The sequence below is a fragment of the Pogoniulus pusillus genome, chromosome 1, assembly GCF_015220805.1.
Source record: "Pogoniulus pusillus isolate bPogPus1 chromosome 1, bPogPus1.pri, whole genome shotgun sequence".
Taxonomy (NCBI): Eukaryota; Metazoa; Chordata; class Aves; order Piciformes; family Lybiidae; genus Pogoniulus; species Pogoniulus pusillus.
In genome coordinates this window covers 41,065,906-41,080,242 of record NC_087264.1, presented here as the reverse complement: position 1 = coordinate 41,080,242, position 14,337 = coordinate 41,065,906, and the positions used below count along the sequence as shown (strand labels likewise).

The following is a 14,337-nucleotide window of genomic DNA, read 5'->3' as shown; positions in this document are numbered from 1 at the left end:
AAATCCTCTGGACAGCTGTGGCTTTTCAAGTGAGATTCAAGACTGATTTAGATGCAGAATTCAAGAATGTATCCAAGCAGAGTGCCAAGTGACAACGTGATTTGGTCAGCATTTTGCATTTAGGAAAGCATAAATCATGCCAATTGGAACTTCTAGATAGTCACTTCAGCACAGTACACTGCAAGTCTACCTTAGCAGTAAGAGAAGGATGGAAACCCACATGACTGGGACAATCTTTTGCCAACCAGTACTGGGCACAACAGACAAAGGTGATGGAGAAGCATTTCTCACTAAAGGTCACAGGTGTCATCAGTTCCCCAAACTGACCCCCCCCAAAGCCAAATAGTCACCTCTGGTTTTATTGAGGTAAATCTGCCTTTTTTTGGTCAGATTTTTACTCTGCTCCAAGTTGGAGGTACAGATGCTAGCACACTACAAGCAAGGTAGCATACTCACCATGTTAGTGTCTCTCCCCAACAGATCTGTAGGTAAGTTGCCTAAAGGATATTTGAATGTTATTTTCAAGCTACATCTGAAACAGACACACTGCAAAGATGCTTTAACAGACAAATTTTCCAGTAAAAATGAGGATGTTTAAGTTAGGGTCATCCCTTTGGTCATATAGCAGATTTTTCTCTGCCTCCTGAGAGCTGGGAAAGGAGATACAAAACATTGCATTTCCAACCAAGAAACACAGAGATTGTAAACTCTTTGGAAGAGACTATTCATATTCCTCACCTACAAAGTACTAATGCAGCAATCATACCATAACATTACAGAAACCTGCTCCAATTGCTCACATTAGAGCTTCAAGTAAAAGGTTGGGGGTTTTTTGTTTTGGTGAGAGATCTTGGTAGTGTCTCTGCTCAAGCTGAAGGCCTGAGATTTCTTAGCCAGACTGAAGTTAGCAGGTTCTTCTGTCAGAATTATCTTCAGTGCTTTGGTCTGAATATTTACCCTTATTATTTTTCATCCCAAGAGGAAAAGCCCCAAAAGATTCAAGGTAAGGGTTCAGAAGTACTATTTCCTTGCTATGAGATCTATCTGTATCAGGTATTTAAAGACTTTCAAATTCAAAAGCAGCTGCTAGCAAGTTAAATCCCATTTTCCATTAGAAGTCAGCAGTTGTCAAAGCTTTGTAGTGGGATGTAAGAAGACCATTTAATTATGATGCCTCTCCTTATGGCAGAAGAAATATCTTGTTCCACGTTTATGCATCAAGCATGGAGGTTCAGTGAAGCACAAAACCTTGACTATAGACTGCAAGTGAGACTCCACACAGCAGTGCAATCTTATAGTTCACTGAATTTTTCTTTTTTTTCCCTAGAAAATGTTGACTTTTCTCTTCATGAAGCAGAATTTAATGGTTTAAAACTGTACCAGGCAATGTGAAACCACAAAAAAATAATCATAGGGGAAACAATTTCAAGCTTCTTTTTTTTCTTTCCCCCTCTGCAATTTAACCCTTACATGAAATCAAAGCTTTAGTGCCATCTGGCTGTCATTACCTGAAGAATCTTGATTGCTGTGTGATTCTAACTGAAGAGTACAACGAGTGCTAAATCGTCTGTGTCTTCTTCAGAGAAAAGCAACTTTAGATCAAAGGAAAGAGAAAACCAAACACCTCAAAGAACTGCAGTAAAGGCTTGCACAAGAGTTCTGAACATCCACAGAGGGGCAAGCTGAGACAGTGTAGTTCTGGTGAAGCTGTTTGCTGCGCTTCACACAGTAGTACAGCACTCTCCAAAACCAGATGCTACAACAGCTAGTACCTGAGATCAGCACAAGCATTCAGACAAACTTACTACTATCTGCATTGGGATTATCAAAACAGAATACAAAGGTAACTTTAAAACATTGCTTAGAATATCATGCCATCCACATACAGTGCAGTGCCAATTTAAAGTCATTGTCTGTGTTACCTACCTGTCAAAACAAATCCTTAGGTTTTTTGCACTTTAAGACCATTAACACTCTGAAGCAGGGCAGAAGTGCAGCTCTGTTTCCCTTGTGTGCTAACACCCAGAGAAGTGACATCCTACAAGGATTAAAATAGAAGAAACCCCAAGTTTCTGAAAGATGTTTTTATTTTTGGTGGTGTGGTTTCCTTGTTTGCTTTGGGGTTTGTTTTTCTTTCTTGTCTGTTTGGTTTTTTGCTTGTCTTTGAGGGTTTGTTTATTTTCAGCTTCCATATACGGTGAAGCATTTCATCCTATATGTAATCTCTTAGTGGCTTATACTTTTAAAGTGAATTAAAAGTAATTCTGGAATTACCCTTAACAGGCTTTTTCAAGAAGAAATGCTTTCTACCAGGTTGCTCAACTATGGTTTTGACCTGCAAATAAACGAAATGGTAGGGATTAATCTCAGATTCTCCTCCACAAATATATATGCAGCCAGTTACTAAAGTGGCCACCTCAGACAGTGGAGTTGCTATCACATTTTAGCCACACAACACAGTTTCCAGCTCAAATTAATAATGAGAGAAAAACTAACCAAAGTCCCTTTACTTGTTTGTGTTTTTGTGGTCTTTTTTTTTGGCCTACTCTTCACTTAGATGGAAATTTTTCACTTCTGAAGCTTTTAGTTTGTTCCTCAAGGAGCACTGCAGTTATAATTTCTCTCCCAAAGACACCCACATCACAGTGAACGGTGAAGTGGTAACAACTTTGCAGCCTTTGCAGACTGCCCTGAGAGTACTAACTGTTCAAACAAGCAGCTTCATCTATGAACATTCTGGTCACAGCAGACAGTTCAGACGCAACTCATCAGGAGTTTCTTGTGCAAAGCTGAATTTCCACTCATACATGTGTGGCTTGGCTTTGTCCCTGTCCAGACATACAAAGGAAGCAGTATGGAAAAGCATTGGAATGATTGACTCTCCAGAGCACAAGCCCTAGGGAAAAGCCTTCCCTCCCAAAGAGATTTCACCTGAGAGCTCCTCAGGTCAGAATAATGTTAGAAAAAAATGAAACTCTGCCATTTCCACCCAGGTATTTTTAAGGTTTTGTATACTCAAACCTTAAATGCTACAATTCAAAGTGACCAGAGACACCTGACTAAAAGCCTAACACAGAACAGAAAACATAAGTGACTTCAAAACACTTTTGTCTCTCTCCATTTCCCATAACCTGCTATACTTTTTGTTTGGTAACAGTAATTGTGCTCATTATCTGGTTTAAGAAAATACATGAATAAAAGAGCACATTTTTCTCCAAACAGTATCCAGTAGCTCAAAACTGAATGAAATATTGTCATTACCAGTTTTCCAACCTATGTGCATGAGGAAGATGAAAGGCTCCAGGCTACAGATGCAGTACCATGCAAATTTGGAAGAGGTAGAAAGAGATACTGCAATTACTGAAACACTCCACTGGTAAGAATGAAACAAAACAGTTTGACCATAAAGAATAAAGTGTTTAATCTTGAGCAGAAATCACAACAGTTACTCAATGATCCTTTAGTTAGCTGAAGGGTTCCAACTCACATCTGTAGGAATGGATGAATAGGAGAAAGATAACTTTGGTTTAAGCTCTATGAGAGAATAAAGATGATTGCCCTAGAAGAATTGAGGCATTCATATCATATATTCCAGGTAATTTCTGTTCTTCTCACTTCTATTACGACAAGAAAGCTAAGTACAATCAGTCTTGCATCACCATGCTGTAAGAACTTTACCTTCTTTTTACTCATTTCTCATTGATGCTGTGAATGTGAGATATCAATGCCAGTAGCCAGCTCTGCTCCTCCAGTACATTATGCCACGGTCTGCAGATTGCCCTGGTGCTGTTTGATCCCAAATTGTCAGTGAACCTCATGTTTAGTATTAAGAGCATAGAAGTAATCTGGGAAATATTAAATAATGAAGAGAGGTATAATAAAAAGGAGTCATGTACCCATCAGTATTTGCCTTCTGGAAGGTGCAGACCAGGAGAATGCTCCATGGGCAAAGAGAACTCTCAGTACTGCTTCCCCTTTCCAGCGCAGTAAGTTAGGGTACTCTCAGAGTTCCTGTGCTTCAGCTCAGGCAGTTCACAGTTAGCTGGCAGAGACATTAGGAACTTCACAGCAAAAAGCAGTTTGTCTCCATCCCGACCAACCATGTTATCTTCAAGTGCTGAGGTCTGTCCAATATTGTGTGAGTTTCCAAAATGTGATGGCAGCAGTGTTAATCATCAAATGGCACAACCTGCTAAGGGAAGGCTATGAAATGATTCACTGTGACAGCTGCACCAAATAAATGGACAAAGATTTCTTTTTCCTTCTGGTAACATTCAATTTGTTTAGGTGGCAACAACCAGTCCCACAGACCAAATCAGTTCATTCCTTTGAAAAAGGATTCTCAAAAGGTTCCAATGATGTTGAAGCCTCAAATTAGGAAAAAGTGGCTGTTGAGGTCACGTTCTCTCTCATTTAATCACAGAAACGTTCAGGTTGAGGAAGACCCTCACAGTCACCAAGTCCAACTGACAACCCTACTCTACAAGTTGCACCCTAAACCATAGCCCCAAACACCACATCCAAATGACTTTTAAACACATCTAGGGTCGGTGACTCAACCACCTCCCTGGCAGGCCATTCCAATGCCTGACCACTCTTGCTGTGAAAAAAATGTTTCCTAATGTCCAGTGGAAATCTACTCAGTCACAGCTTGGGGCCATTCCCTTCCAAGTATTCAGCCACATCAGATGTGGGCTGTTGAGGATAAGTTACTAAATGTTTCCATGTAGTACTTCAACTTTTCTAATTCAATCCTTTCATAAAAGCCCACTACAGAAATCCCACTTAAGATTTCCATGGTATCTAAATGGTTGCTTAGAGAATGAAAAATTTAAGGAAACAGTTACAAAAAGAGAGCAGCAGTGATATATTTTGTTTACCGACAGACCAGCAGGAAAAAATTAGTGGACAGGGTCTGCAAAGATGACTGAAGCAAAGGCCAAGAAAACCCAGACCTGAACTGCTGGGTGAACAGCAAAATGAACTTGTGTCAACACCAATTCTTCCTTTGTAAAGACTGGAAACTAATAATGCACATGAAGTTGTTTAGCTATGTTGGTGTAAATATTTAAAGGAAAAGCAAAGCATGGCATTTCCAGAACCGATGAGATACTCTCTGCTGCCTTTTCACTCTTTTATACCACAGAGTCATGCTTAATGACAATCCTACAGTAAAACACAAGGTGACTGAAGATGACAGCTAAGCTCTACTCACATAGGAGCAGCAGGTCCTTGGCTGCACGGTCCCTTGCAAACAGCACAATTTCTTCTACCATGAGACAGGTAGTTGGAATTTTGCAAACAATAAGCAGATGTTCTTGAGAAGAAAGCAGTGCCACAAGACATTTTAATTTACAGGAAATACTGTTTGAACAGTCAGCTCATCCTCAGAGGCAGCAGCTCCATTCTGAGGCCGCTGATGATCTTTTCCAAGTTGCATTTTAAATGTGATGCATTGCACTGAAATGGTCCGACTCAAGAGTCAGCACAACTGCATGCCTGCTCAAAGACTGAACGTTAGCTGAGAGCAGTGGATGAGTATTTTCCTGTTTAGGCATTAATGAAAGTGGCTACTCTTTCTGTTCAGGACTGTGAAAGATTCCACTGCCAATATCATCAAGAAGTAAGAACTAAATCAGGATCAAAACTTGCTGCATTCTGTAGTGAAGGATTTTTCCAGACAAAACCAGTATCACTAGTCACCAGCCTCTGACCATGAGCCAAGCATAGGACAACTTAGCTATTTTCAGTTCTGTCAGCAGTGACAATGACTTTTTTCTTTTCGCTTGTTCTTCATTCACTGAAGGACCAGAAAACATAGAATCTGTTACACACTGCACTTCTGGCATAAGCTGTTTTCTCTGAAAGCCAATTTTCATCAAGGAGATGAAGACTTAAGCTGCTAAACATTCAAATCAGCTGAAAAAAAAGGGCAAAAGTTACGGAATGTTTCTGTACTACAGAAAAGGAAAAGGTCTGGACTTCAGGGAACCGGGAAAATAGCAACAACAAAAAAACCTGCAAGCTCTTCCACCTTTTCTTATCAGTCTGAAAGTCTGCAACAGTATGTTTTCATAACTGGAATTATGCCCTAAACTTGAAGATTGATACAGCTTCTCTCTGTTCTCATCAGAGACAAGTGTAACTTTATATGTATTCTCTGTTCCACTCTCTTTAATTCTACAGAATAAACAGTGGGACCCCTCTGGGTGTTATCTGCTACAGTATTTTCCAGAATTGTTAAAACCAGTAAGCAATACAAACAGTTCTGCCATATGCTATCCATTTGCATGCTGCAGAAATATTGCTTGGTGTAGAAAGGAAAATGTTAGAAAAGGATCTGGTTCAGATGTATTACTAAATACACAGAAAATCATTACTGGTTCCTAAAAATCAAGAAACAGCATCAAGTTCTAACCATGATGTGCCACAAGAACTCCAGCTTTAGAATGGACAGCTGAGGATAGACTGAAACCCATTTTACGCATACCTGAAAGATTAACTTTCCTGAAACACAGCTTGCCTAATTTCTGCAGCAATACATAGCACTTACTGCTTGATAACTGTCAATAACTCTCAGTCAGAATTCAAACAGCACTCAGCAACATTTCAAAGAAAAAGAAAGCATTTATGCTTTGTGTATATTTAATTACCTTCCATTCAAAAAAAAAAGCTGCATTCAGAGAGCTTGACTTTCTGGAATTAAGCATTCAGGGCATAACACAAGTTCAGCTGTGCCCCCATTTACCAAAGAGCTTTCACTCACCACAGACAAGGCTGAGAAACACCCAATAAACCAAAACATCAGGATGGCAAACAACCCATCTATTAGCATCACTGCTCTCCTTTAATAGCATGAAATACCACCACCACAAGAACTTTTTGATTTGCCCACCTAGACGCAAACTGAAATGTAGTAATTCAGCAGAGCAACAAAGAATGGCAGAGAAAGGAATTCAGTACTTTGTTTTCTTCCTTTAGACCAGGAGAAAATTTGAATTCACCAGTACAACAGCAGTTATTTTTGATGTAAACATCTTGCCTGGTTACAAGGTTAACACAAGGTCTTTGCTTCAGAATCTGAGAGGATAGAAGAAACCTGGTGCTGTGCAGCACCTGTGAAGAACTTAATCTTAATGGTGTGGACTGCTATTCATTTACCTTTTTTAGCAAGTTAAACACATTTGTTAAAGGAACAGGAAGGTATAATTTCCAGTCTCTGGTCCTTCTTTCAATGATGCTTCTCTATGACACAGTAAACTTATGAATGGAATGAAAATACCCTGACAGGGATTGATGTTGACTAAAAGATGTAGCAAGACCAAAATGCATTTTCTGGGCTGCTCTCCAGAGACCTGTTTTCAAGTTAAGCATTCATGTTTTTCATGCATTACTACCTTGAATATTTCAGAGCCATCCGATAGAATTTATACTCACATAGTAATGGGAATTTGATATAACTGAGAAACTAGCATCCAAAAAATAATGATCACTCCTGCTGTCCAGGAAGCATGAGAATGGTATGACTTCTAAAGACCAGCAAAACCTGGAGCTTTAATGGAGTTGTCTACGAGGAGAAAAGTAGGTGGCAAACCTAGAAAGATAGGACACATTCCAGAATATGAGCACAGCACCTCTTTCAGATAAGGACGGTTCTGAGCACTGTCAGGACGTGAATACAGACCACACGTAGAACATCAAACAAAAAACATGCTATATGGTCCACCAAGAACACAGAGTTTATAGTGAAATTTATTGTTCTGCTTCCTAATACAATAAGCTATAAGGTACATACAGTATAAAACGCCCACAAAGCAAAAGGTGATGAACATTCTGTGACGGTACAGTGGAGGTGACGTCTGTCTAATCCTTCCACTTTTATCCCACAAACAGCAGCTAAAACTACTGGCCCTCCCCCTCCCTCCCCTCCAAAAATATTAAAAAGTAAACTGTCTCTCTCACTTAGGAGCAGTGGGATTCGTTGTTTTACTCGAGGGCGCTGGTTATCTGCCAATATCTCAAGAAAACTGCTGAAACTAAAGTAACAAAGGAAAAAAAACAAACAACTGTGAAGGTGAGAGTGACATGACCCATGCAAGGATGCTCATGACACCTTGGTTCACTTCTCAGAGCAAATGGCCTGTAAAGAAAGGAAAAGTTTGTTACACCAAGTAAAACTGCAACTAATGTGGTCAGAGATAAGATACAATAAGCGAAAGCTAAACTTGACAAGACTAGGCATACAGTTAACCTAACCTCCTCTTTTAATGAAAACAACCTTCCTGTTAATAAGGTTTGGAGATTTATAAACCAAAATTCCTCCTTCTATTTTTAGATGCTGTACAGGAGGATGCCCACTGACATGGGTCACAGCTGACAACTGTTAAACAAGACTCCAAATCAAATAATTTTGTCTGGGAGAACTTGAACTGCAACCACGACTCTTAAAAAAAAAAACCCAAACAACAAGAAAACCCAAACAAACCACACCATGCAAACAAAGCCAAACAATCAACCCCCCCTCCCCCAACAAGAACAAAAACCAAGGCCATAAACACACATGAAGACTGAATACCTACCTTAAAGGCACAAAATTCCATTCAACCACTTTTTTCATATATACTTGGTGCGATTGAGGGCTCTCTCAGCAAGATGACCACTTTCATCTGTTATCTTCTCCCAGTCTGTCTGTCCAACGACAAAACCAATGGCCCTTTTCCTGTCTGCATCTTTTTTCTCTTCTAGGTCTGCCCACCGCACCTAGGGAGAACATACTATCAGTAGGACAATCTCTTAAGACATCCTGAGACAAGTGTAGACTTTCCATAGCAGAAAACAAAGAGTATGAATATTCTAAGCTGAACTCATTTTCATGCAAATGAATAGGCAGTAATTTGTTTCCCAGTGGGTAGAGATAGAAACTACACCAGTTACATTATTTTGAATTCACTATCCAGATGTTTCACAAAGTAGAAGGTACAGCTAATTAGAATTTTAATGATGTAATTCTGAGAGATGAAGTAAAATTAACTACAATTACTTCTCTGTTCAAATCAACAGTTTCTGTAAGAAAAATTATCAAAGATTCCTTTAGTCTCTTCATTCTCTGTCCAACCTGCCTTTCAGTTGTATAGAAAGATGACTATGAAATTACAGAAAGAGCAACTCAGCAATGAGTGAGTGAATGAGGGACAGTTTGCTTCCCTTTGTGATACATTTCTATTTACTTTTTTCCTACCAAATCTTTACACTTCCTCATGCATTTGTTATCTTCCATCTTTCCAGCTGCATCCATCTGCTCTGTGGCTCATCATGGCCAAGCAGATCACCTGCATTCATTCTATTCAAACACATCCAGTCACTTCAGTCACAAACCCAGATACCAATGTGAGGGAGGTGATGATGAAGGGCTACAAAGCCAAAAAACTTAGCTGGAGGACAAAAAAAAACCCAAAACGGTATGTGAAGGAGTTCCTCCCTGATCAGTCCCACTCAGGTTGATTTGTTACCTGGGGATACAGCTTTATCACCTTTCTGTCAGCACCTCCCTTTTCCACATTCTACCTGGACTTCCTCAGACATCTCTGCTGACAAGCACTGCCAGCTTTCTTCCACCTTGACTTCCTCTGCCAATGGCTTAGTATCTCCATTTCTCTCAAGCGCGCTGTCCAGTACTACTCATGATTTCTATTAGACATTACGGAACAAAACAAAGCCCAAACGTCAACCATTAACAAATATTACTTCTAATGGCAAAAGCTGCTCTTTCCATTCTGGGGACAAACCCCTCCCAAACCAAATCAAAAAACTATTACCTCTTCCTACTACCTCTCTTTCATCTTTCTCTTTGGTTTTATTGCCACTTTTTTCCACAATGGTATTTGAAGATGCAGCATTTTGTGTTCAGAGCAGAACTACATATAAAAGGTTGAAGTCAATCTCTTATACTCCACCTCCCAAGCTTTATGCATGGTATATACAGGAGGTAACAGCAAAAAAACTTAACTGATATAAAACCTGCACAGCTGATGCATTCCTCAGCTGAATCTTTTTGACTCTAAGAACGGTGTACTGCTTTCTCTGCCTACTTCCTATAAAACCTAACAATGAAAAGTAGTTTAATGAAACATCATCTTGTCTTGGAATTTGCCCTGTACATCACATTATCTCATCACAACATGTACAGCTTAAGGACTCGACAAGTTCCTCTGAAATGAAGTGCACCATCTACCCTGGCAAGAAACAGGATACGATACCATTTCCAATCTCAAAATCTATGCCAGGCATAGTTTATTATCTACTGTTCCTCATTTCATCATCATTATTTTTTTTACCCCTGGAAGACTGTCCTCTCCAGCATATTTTCTTACAGAATGTAATGGAACAGCACAATGAAAACTGAGTCAGTGAAACTGCTGTATTGATAAGACACAGAATGTTTTGATATGAACGCTTTTTTCCCAGAGACTGTTCTATAGAGATGGTAAGTCATTGGAAAATTTATTACCCTTTTCTTTCCAGGTTCAGAAGCACGAGTGTCATAGTCATCTGGAAGCTGTAGATAATCTTCCATTCTGCTGGCAATTGCTTCCCAGTCACGTTTCCTTTTAGCACCAGTCCGCAAACCATCCAGCTTGTCTGAGAACAAACACAGAGCCTCAGAGTTAAAGGAGAATTTTCGTCTATCATTCATACAAACAAGATGAGAGTGGAAAAAAATCTCAAAAGAATGAGCAGAAGAACTTGCACATCCAGCTTCTCTTGACAGGTGAAATGATGAGAGTTGAAATAAACTAGAGAAGACTCAACACCATTTTCAAGCTTTATTGATCTTTCACAATCAAGTGTGTGGTAATAACAGTCTTGTTGCTGGTACGAGGGAGAAAAGCTTGCTCTTCTGGATGCTTATACTATATGGAGTCTGCCCTTATGGTTACAATACAGCCACCAACAGCTAGAGAACACAGATCCACCCTTCTGTATTTGAACACAACACTAAAGCATTTTTGGGGTCTAACATTGTGTCAAATGTGGCATACAGGCAGCATCAGGCAACAAGCGATGATCTTATGAGTTAAAGACAAGTTCTGAGATACTGCTTCTGCAAAACAAAAGGCTCCTTGGAGACCCTGATCCCTCTTTCTCTGTCTTTCCAAACGAGGAAAACACACTTGAAAAATCCTCCAGGGCTGGGAAAAAAATGATCTTAGAATCTTGTTTCACGGTGTAAGAGGTCATTCATGAATATCTGAGCAGCATTTCTGTCCAACAGTCATAATTTTCTTCTTTTTCTTACTGAACCGATAAGGCATGAGGAAAAACAATCCCATTCCTAGGTTCTAAAATTTTGTTCCTCCTTGGACACCTATTTTCAGTGAAAAAACAACACCTTCTTGAGATGATGTGGCACACTGCTTTTGCAAAGGAGATGAAGTACTTATTGTAAGGTTACGAACAACAGAGCATGAAAATGAAAAGTGGCTTTATGACTCAAAGGGAATCCTACCATTCCTGTAAACATCTTCTACCAGTTTATAAACCAACAATCCTAGCATATGCAGAAGGAACACTAAGTTTGGCAGCTATATTCAGCAAACCATTTGCAGTGATGTCAGTTAATGTTCTTTCAGAAGTGACTGAAGTTATTAAATTCACCCAGGGAAGGCCTCAGAAATAAACCAGATACAAGGCAGCGTAGTTTCTGGATACCAGAAAAGGATGTTCAGAAGTATTTATCTAAAGAAGCTCAGCTCAGAAGTGAGGTTTCTTAATTAATATGGGAGTAGGAAAGAGTAATAACAGAGATAATGTGAAGCATTGGTGATGTAGACATGCTAATATAATTTAAATGCCATGAACTAATGAAGCAATTTGTCCCTCATACAAATCTAAAATTTAAGACTCCACCTTTGCCCCATTCCCCAGGAACAGATACAGAATTTCTTCTAAGAAAGCATATTAATGTCCCTCTGCTTCTTAAATCCCCCCACCACTTAAGAGAAATGTGCAGAATATTTGTATCTGTTACATGGTAACTTGTTACACAATTCAGCTAAGGTTCTTTTCTTGCTCTAAGTTCAATCTGCTGAATTTGCTGCTCCATCTCCATAGAAGGACAGCACTCCCTTCAGAAGACAAAGTTAATGCAAATATTCCTGCTACACCAGCACAGAGCAGACTTGTACTGTTCCTCAGTACTACTCTCAGATCAGTTAGTGTAGATTGCTCACAGTATAAGGACTCCCAGAAAAAAATGACATTGGACAGGAGAGCAAACAAGGCGCTGAGGGGCACTTGGGAACATGAAGAACTGAAAATCAGAAGCTCTGTTGACATGTATCTGTACCCAGACATATTCCTGTTGGAAGGCAACATGCTGTTATGCAAGTTCATCTCACTACCAGTGTGGAAGAAAGAGTTCAGTCAGCCACTGCCTGCTGCATGCAGACCCATGGATAACATCAAGAGACATACAACACTCAAACATCAACAGAGAAGTTCTAGAAGCATTCAGAGTTTGAAGCTCCACTCTGTGCCCTTTTGTTGCTGCTATATGGGATTATTTGAAAACATTATCTCCTTCCATGTTTGAAGTTGGATTGCCTTTCCAGATGGATCTGCTTCCATCCATCCATCCTACCACAGTTCAAGATATGCAGGTACTACACAAGTGTCAAGATCATTATTTCAGAATATCCTTCTCTGAAAATGATACAAGGTGCCAGTTTGTAACAGTGGTGCTGGTGAATGTTTGTGGCAGATTATTATTTAGCCTTGAACTACCAAACATTTTACCATTTCCATTTGAAAAGTAATGAGGAAGCAAGCAGCATTTCTGAAAACCCAGAGAGCTTAAAAACTCACCTTTGCAACTTTAACAAAGCATCTGGAAGTAAGTGACTTAATTATCTCCTTCAAAACCTAGAGGAACCCAATCAGCTAACTTTTTGTCCTCTTATACAAAAGCCACAAAGTTTTACACAAGACTTTAATTGCATTCTAGGACAAAACTTCATCTATGCCAGAGCTCATTCCTCTGTTACTGAAAGTTTGTAAACTCACCGCTAAGCCACACTTTGGAACAGAGCACTGAGCTAAAGCCTTCAAGCATAGGTGAAAAATGTGAGTCTGTGACCGTAAACTGAAATGCAAGAACCCAAGCACACTATGCACTGAGACAAACCAGTGAGCAGACCTGGGAATAAAACTATGTCTGTGCGTGCACAACACATAAGGAAATTCTATATCACACATACGCGGAGGAATGCAGCACCCCTGCCAAAGTAAAGCTGAACTAAAGCGAGAGCTCAGGGGCATATGGTATGGTAACTGACAAAAGCCAATGGTGTGGCTGAACAACTCCAACTTTTCAGGCATTTTGAGAGGCTTATTTCAGACTGCAAGATCTTATTGTGCTTTCCTGTAACAGTATCTCCGCAGAAAGAAAACCAGAAAGCAAACCCAGACTGGCAGCGTGGGTTTGGGATTCTGCGTTTGCACTGCTTCTGCAACTGTGTGCCCTCTGGGACTAGCACAATAAACCTAATGGGCAGGCCAGCTCCCAAATGCTTGCCCCAGTTTACATGCCTTTCAGGAAGTTATTTTAATTGGTCATTAAGCGAATTACACACAATACTACTTACTCACACACTGCAAGTGCTTGTAAGTGCATACCTTGAGCTAAAAGCTTTCTGCCCTTGCAAAGTATTTTATTCCGAAGAAACTGCATTCTTTACAAAGGGGTGCTTGGATTTCCTAAGATCCATGTTCTCTCAGAATCTACTTTTCATATATAGTTCTATATAATTACAAAAAATGCACCTAGTAGGTAGTTCTGTAAGTAAAATTGTGCATCCAGATCTGATAGAAAGACCTGTCTTGCAGCATCCTAACACACAGTCTGTAAATGGAGTTGGACTCTAAACGTCTTATTTCAACAGCTTCGCAAGCTAACAACTTCTAGCACAAAACTGACTGTGCTGTTCACTCCCTATTTTACATTTAAATGGAGAACACATGGAAATCCTGCATTTTATATTATGGAGTTTTCACATGGAAAAAAACACAATACACTTCTTCATTTGTATTTGTTAGCAGTACTTGATCATGACAGAGGTGAATTTTGAAAGCTATCTGTGAATATCTGCTGCAGTTGCAGTCTCAACACGACTGGAAACTACACAAAACTTGCTTTGGACTCTTGTGATGTTTGTGGAACATGTGAGATGACTTAAGCACCACACATCTGTTCCTACTACTCCACAGTTAAAGAGGTCTGTGCTAACTGGAATACAACGCAATGTATCAGAGCATTCATCAACAATGCAGTTTTCCAGT

At 39.7% G+C, this 14,337-nt stretch overlaps 1 protein-coding gene across 6 annotated transcripts in view; it reads right to left on the bottom strand.

The window, feature by feature from the left end:
- Nucleotides 1-7,734: 7,734 nt before the first annotated feature.
- Nucleotides 7,735-14,337, bottom strand: part of YLPM1 (YLP motif containing 1) — a 41,307-nt gene continuing 34,704 nt past the window's right edge. For 4 of the 6 annotated variants that reach the window (XM_064149688.1, XM_064149694.1, XM_064149704.1 and 1 more), the window contains 3 exons: nucleotides 10,508-10,638; nucleotides 8,580-8,760; nucleotides 7,735-8,140 (listed from right to left, as the gene is read on the bottom strand). In XM_064149688.1, the coding sequence (XP_064005758.1) occupies nucleotides 8,614-8,760; nucleotides 10,508-10,638 (278 nt within the window). In that variant the 3' untranslated portion in view covers nucleotides 7,735-8,140; nucleotides 8,580-8,613. Of the gene's footprint in view, nucleotides 8,141-8,579; nucleotides 8,761-10,507; nucleotides 10,639-10,809; nucleotides 11,366-14,337 lie in introns of those variants that run through there. The other 2 variants (XM_064149712.1, XM_064149729.1) reach the window with 2 other exon arrangements.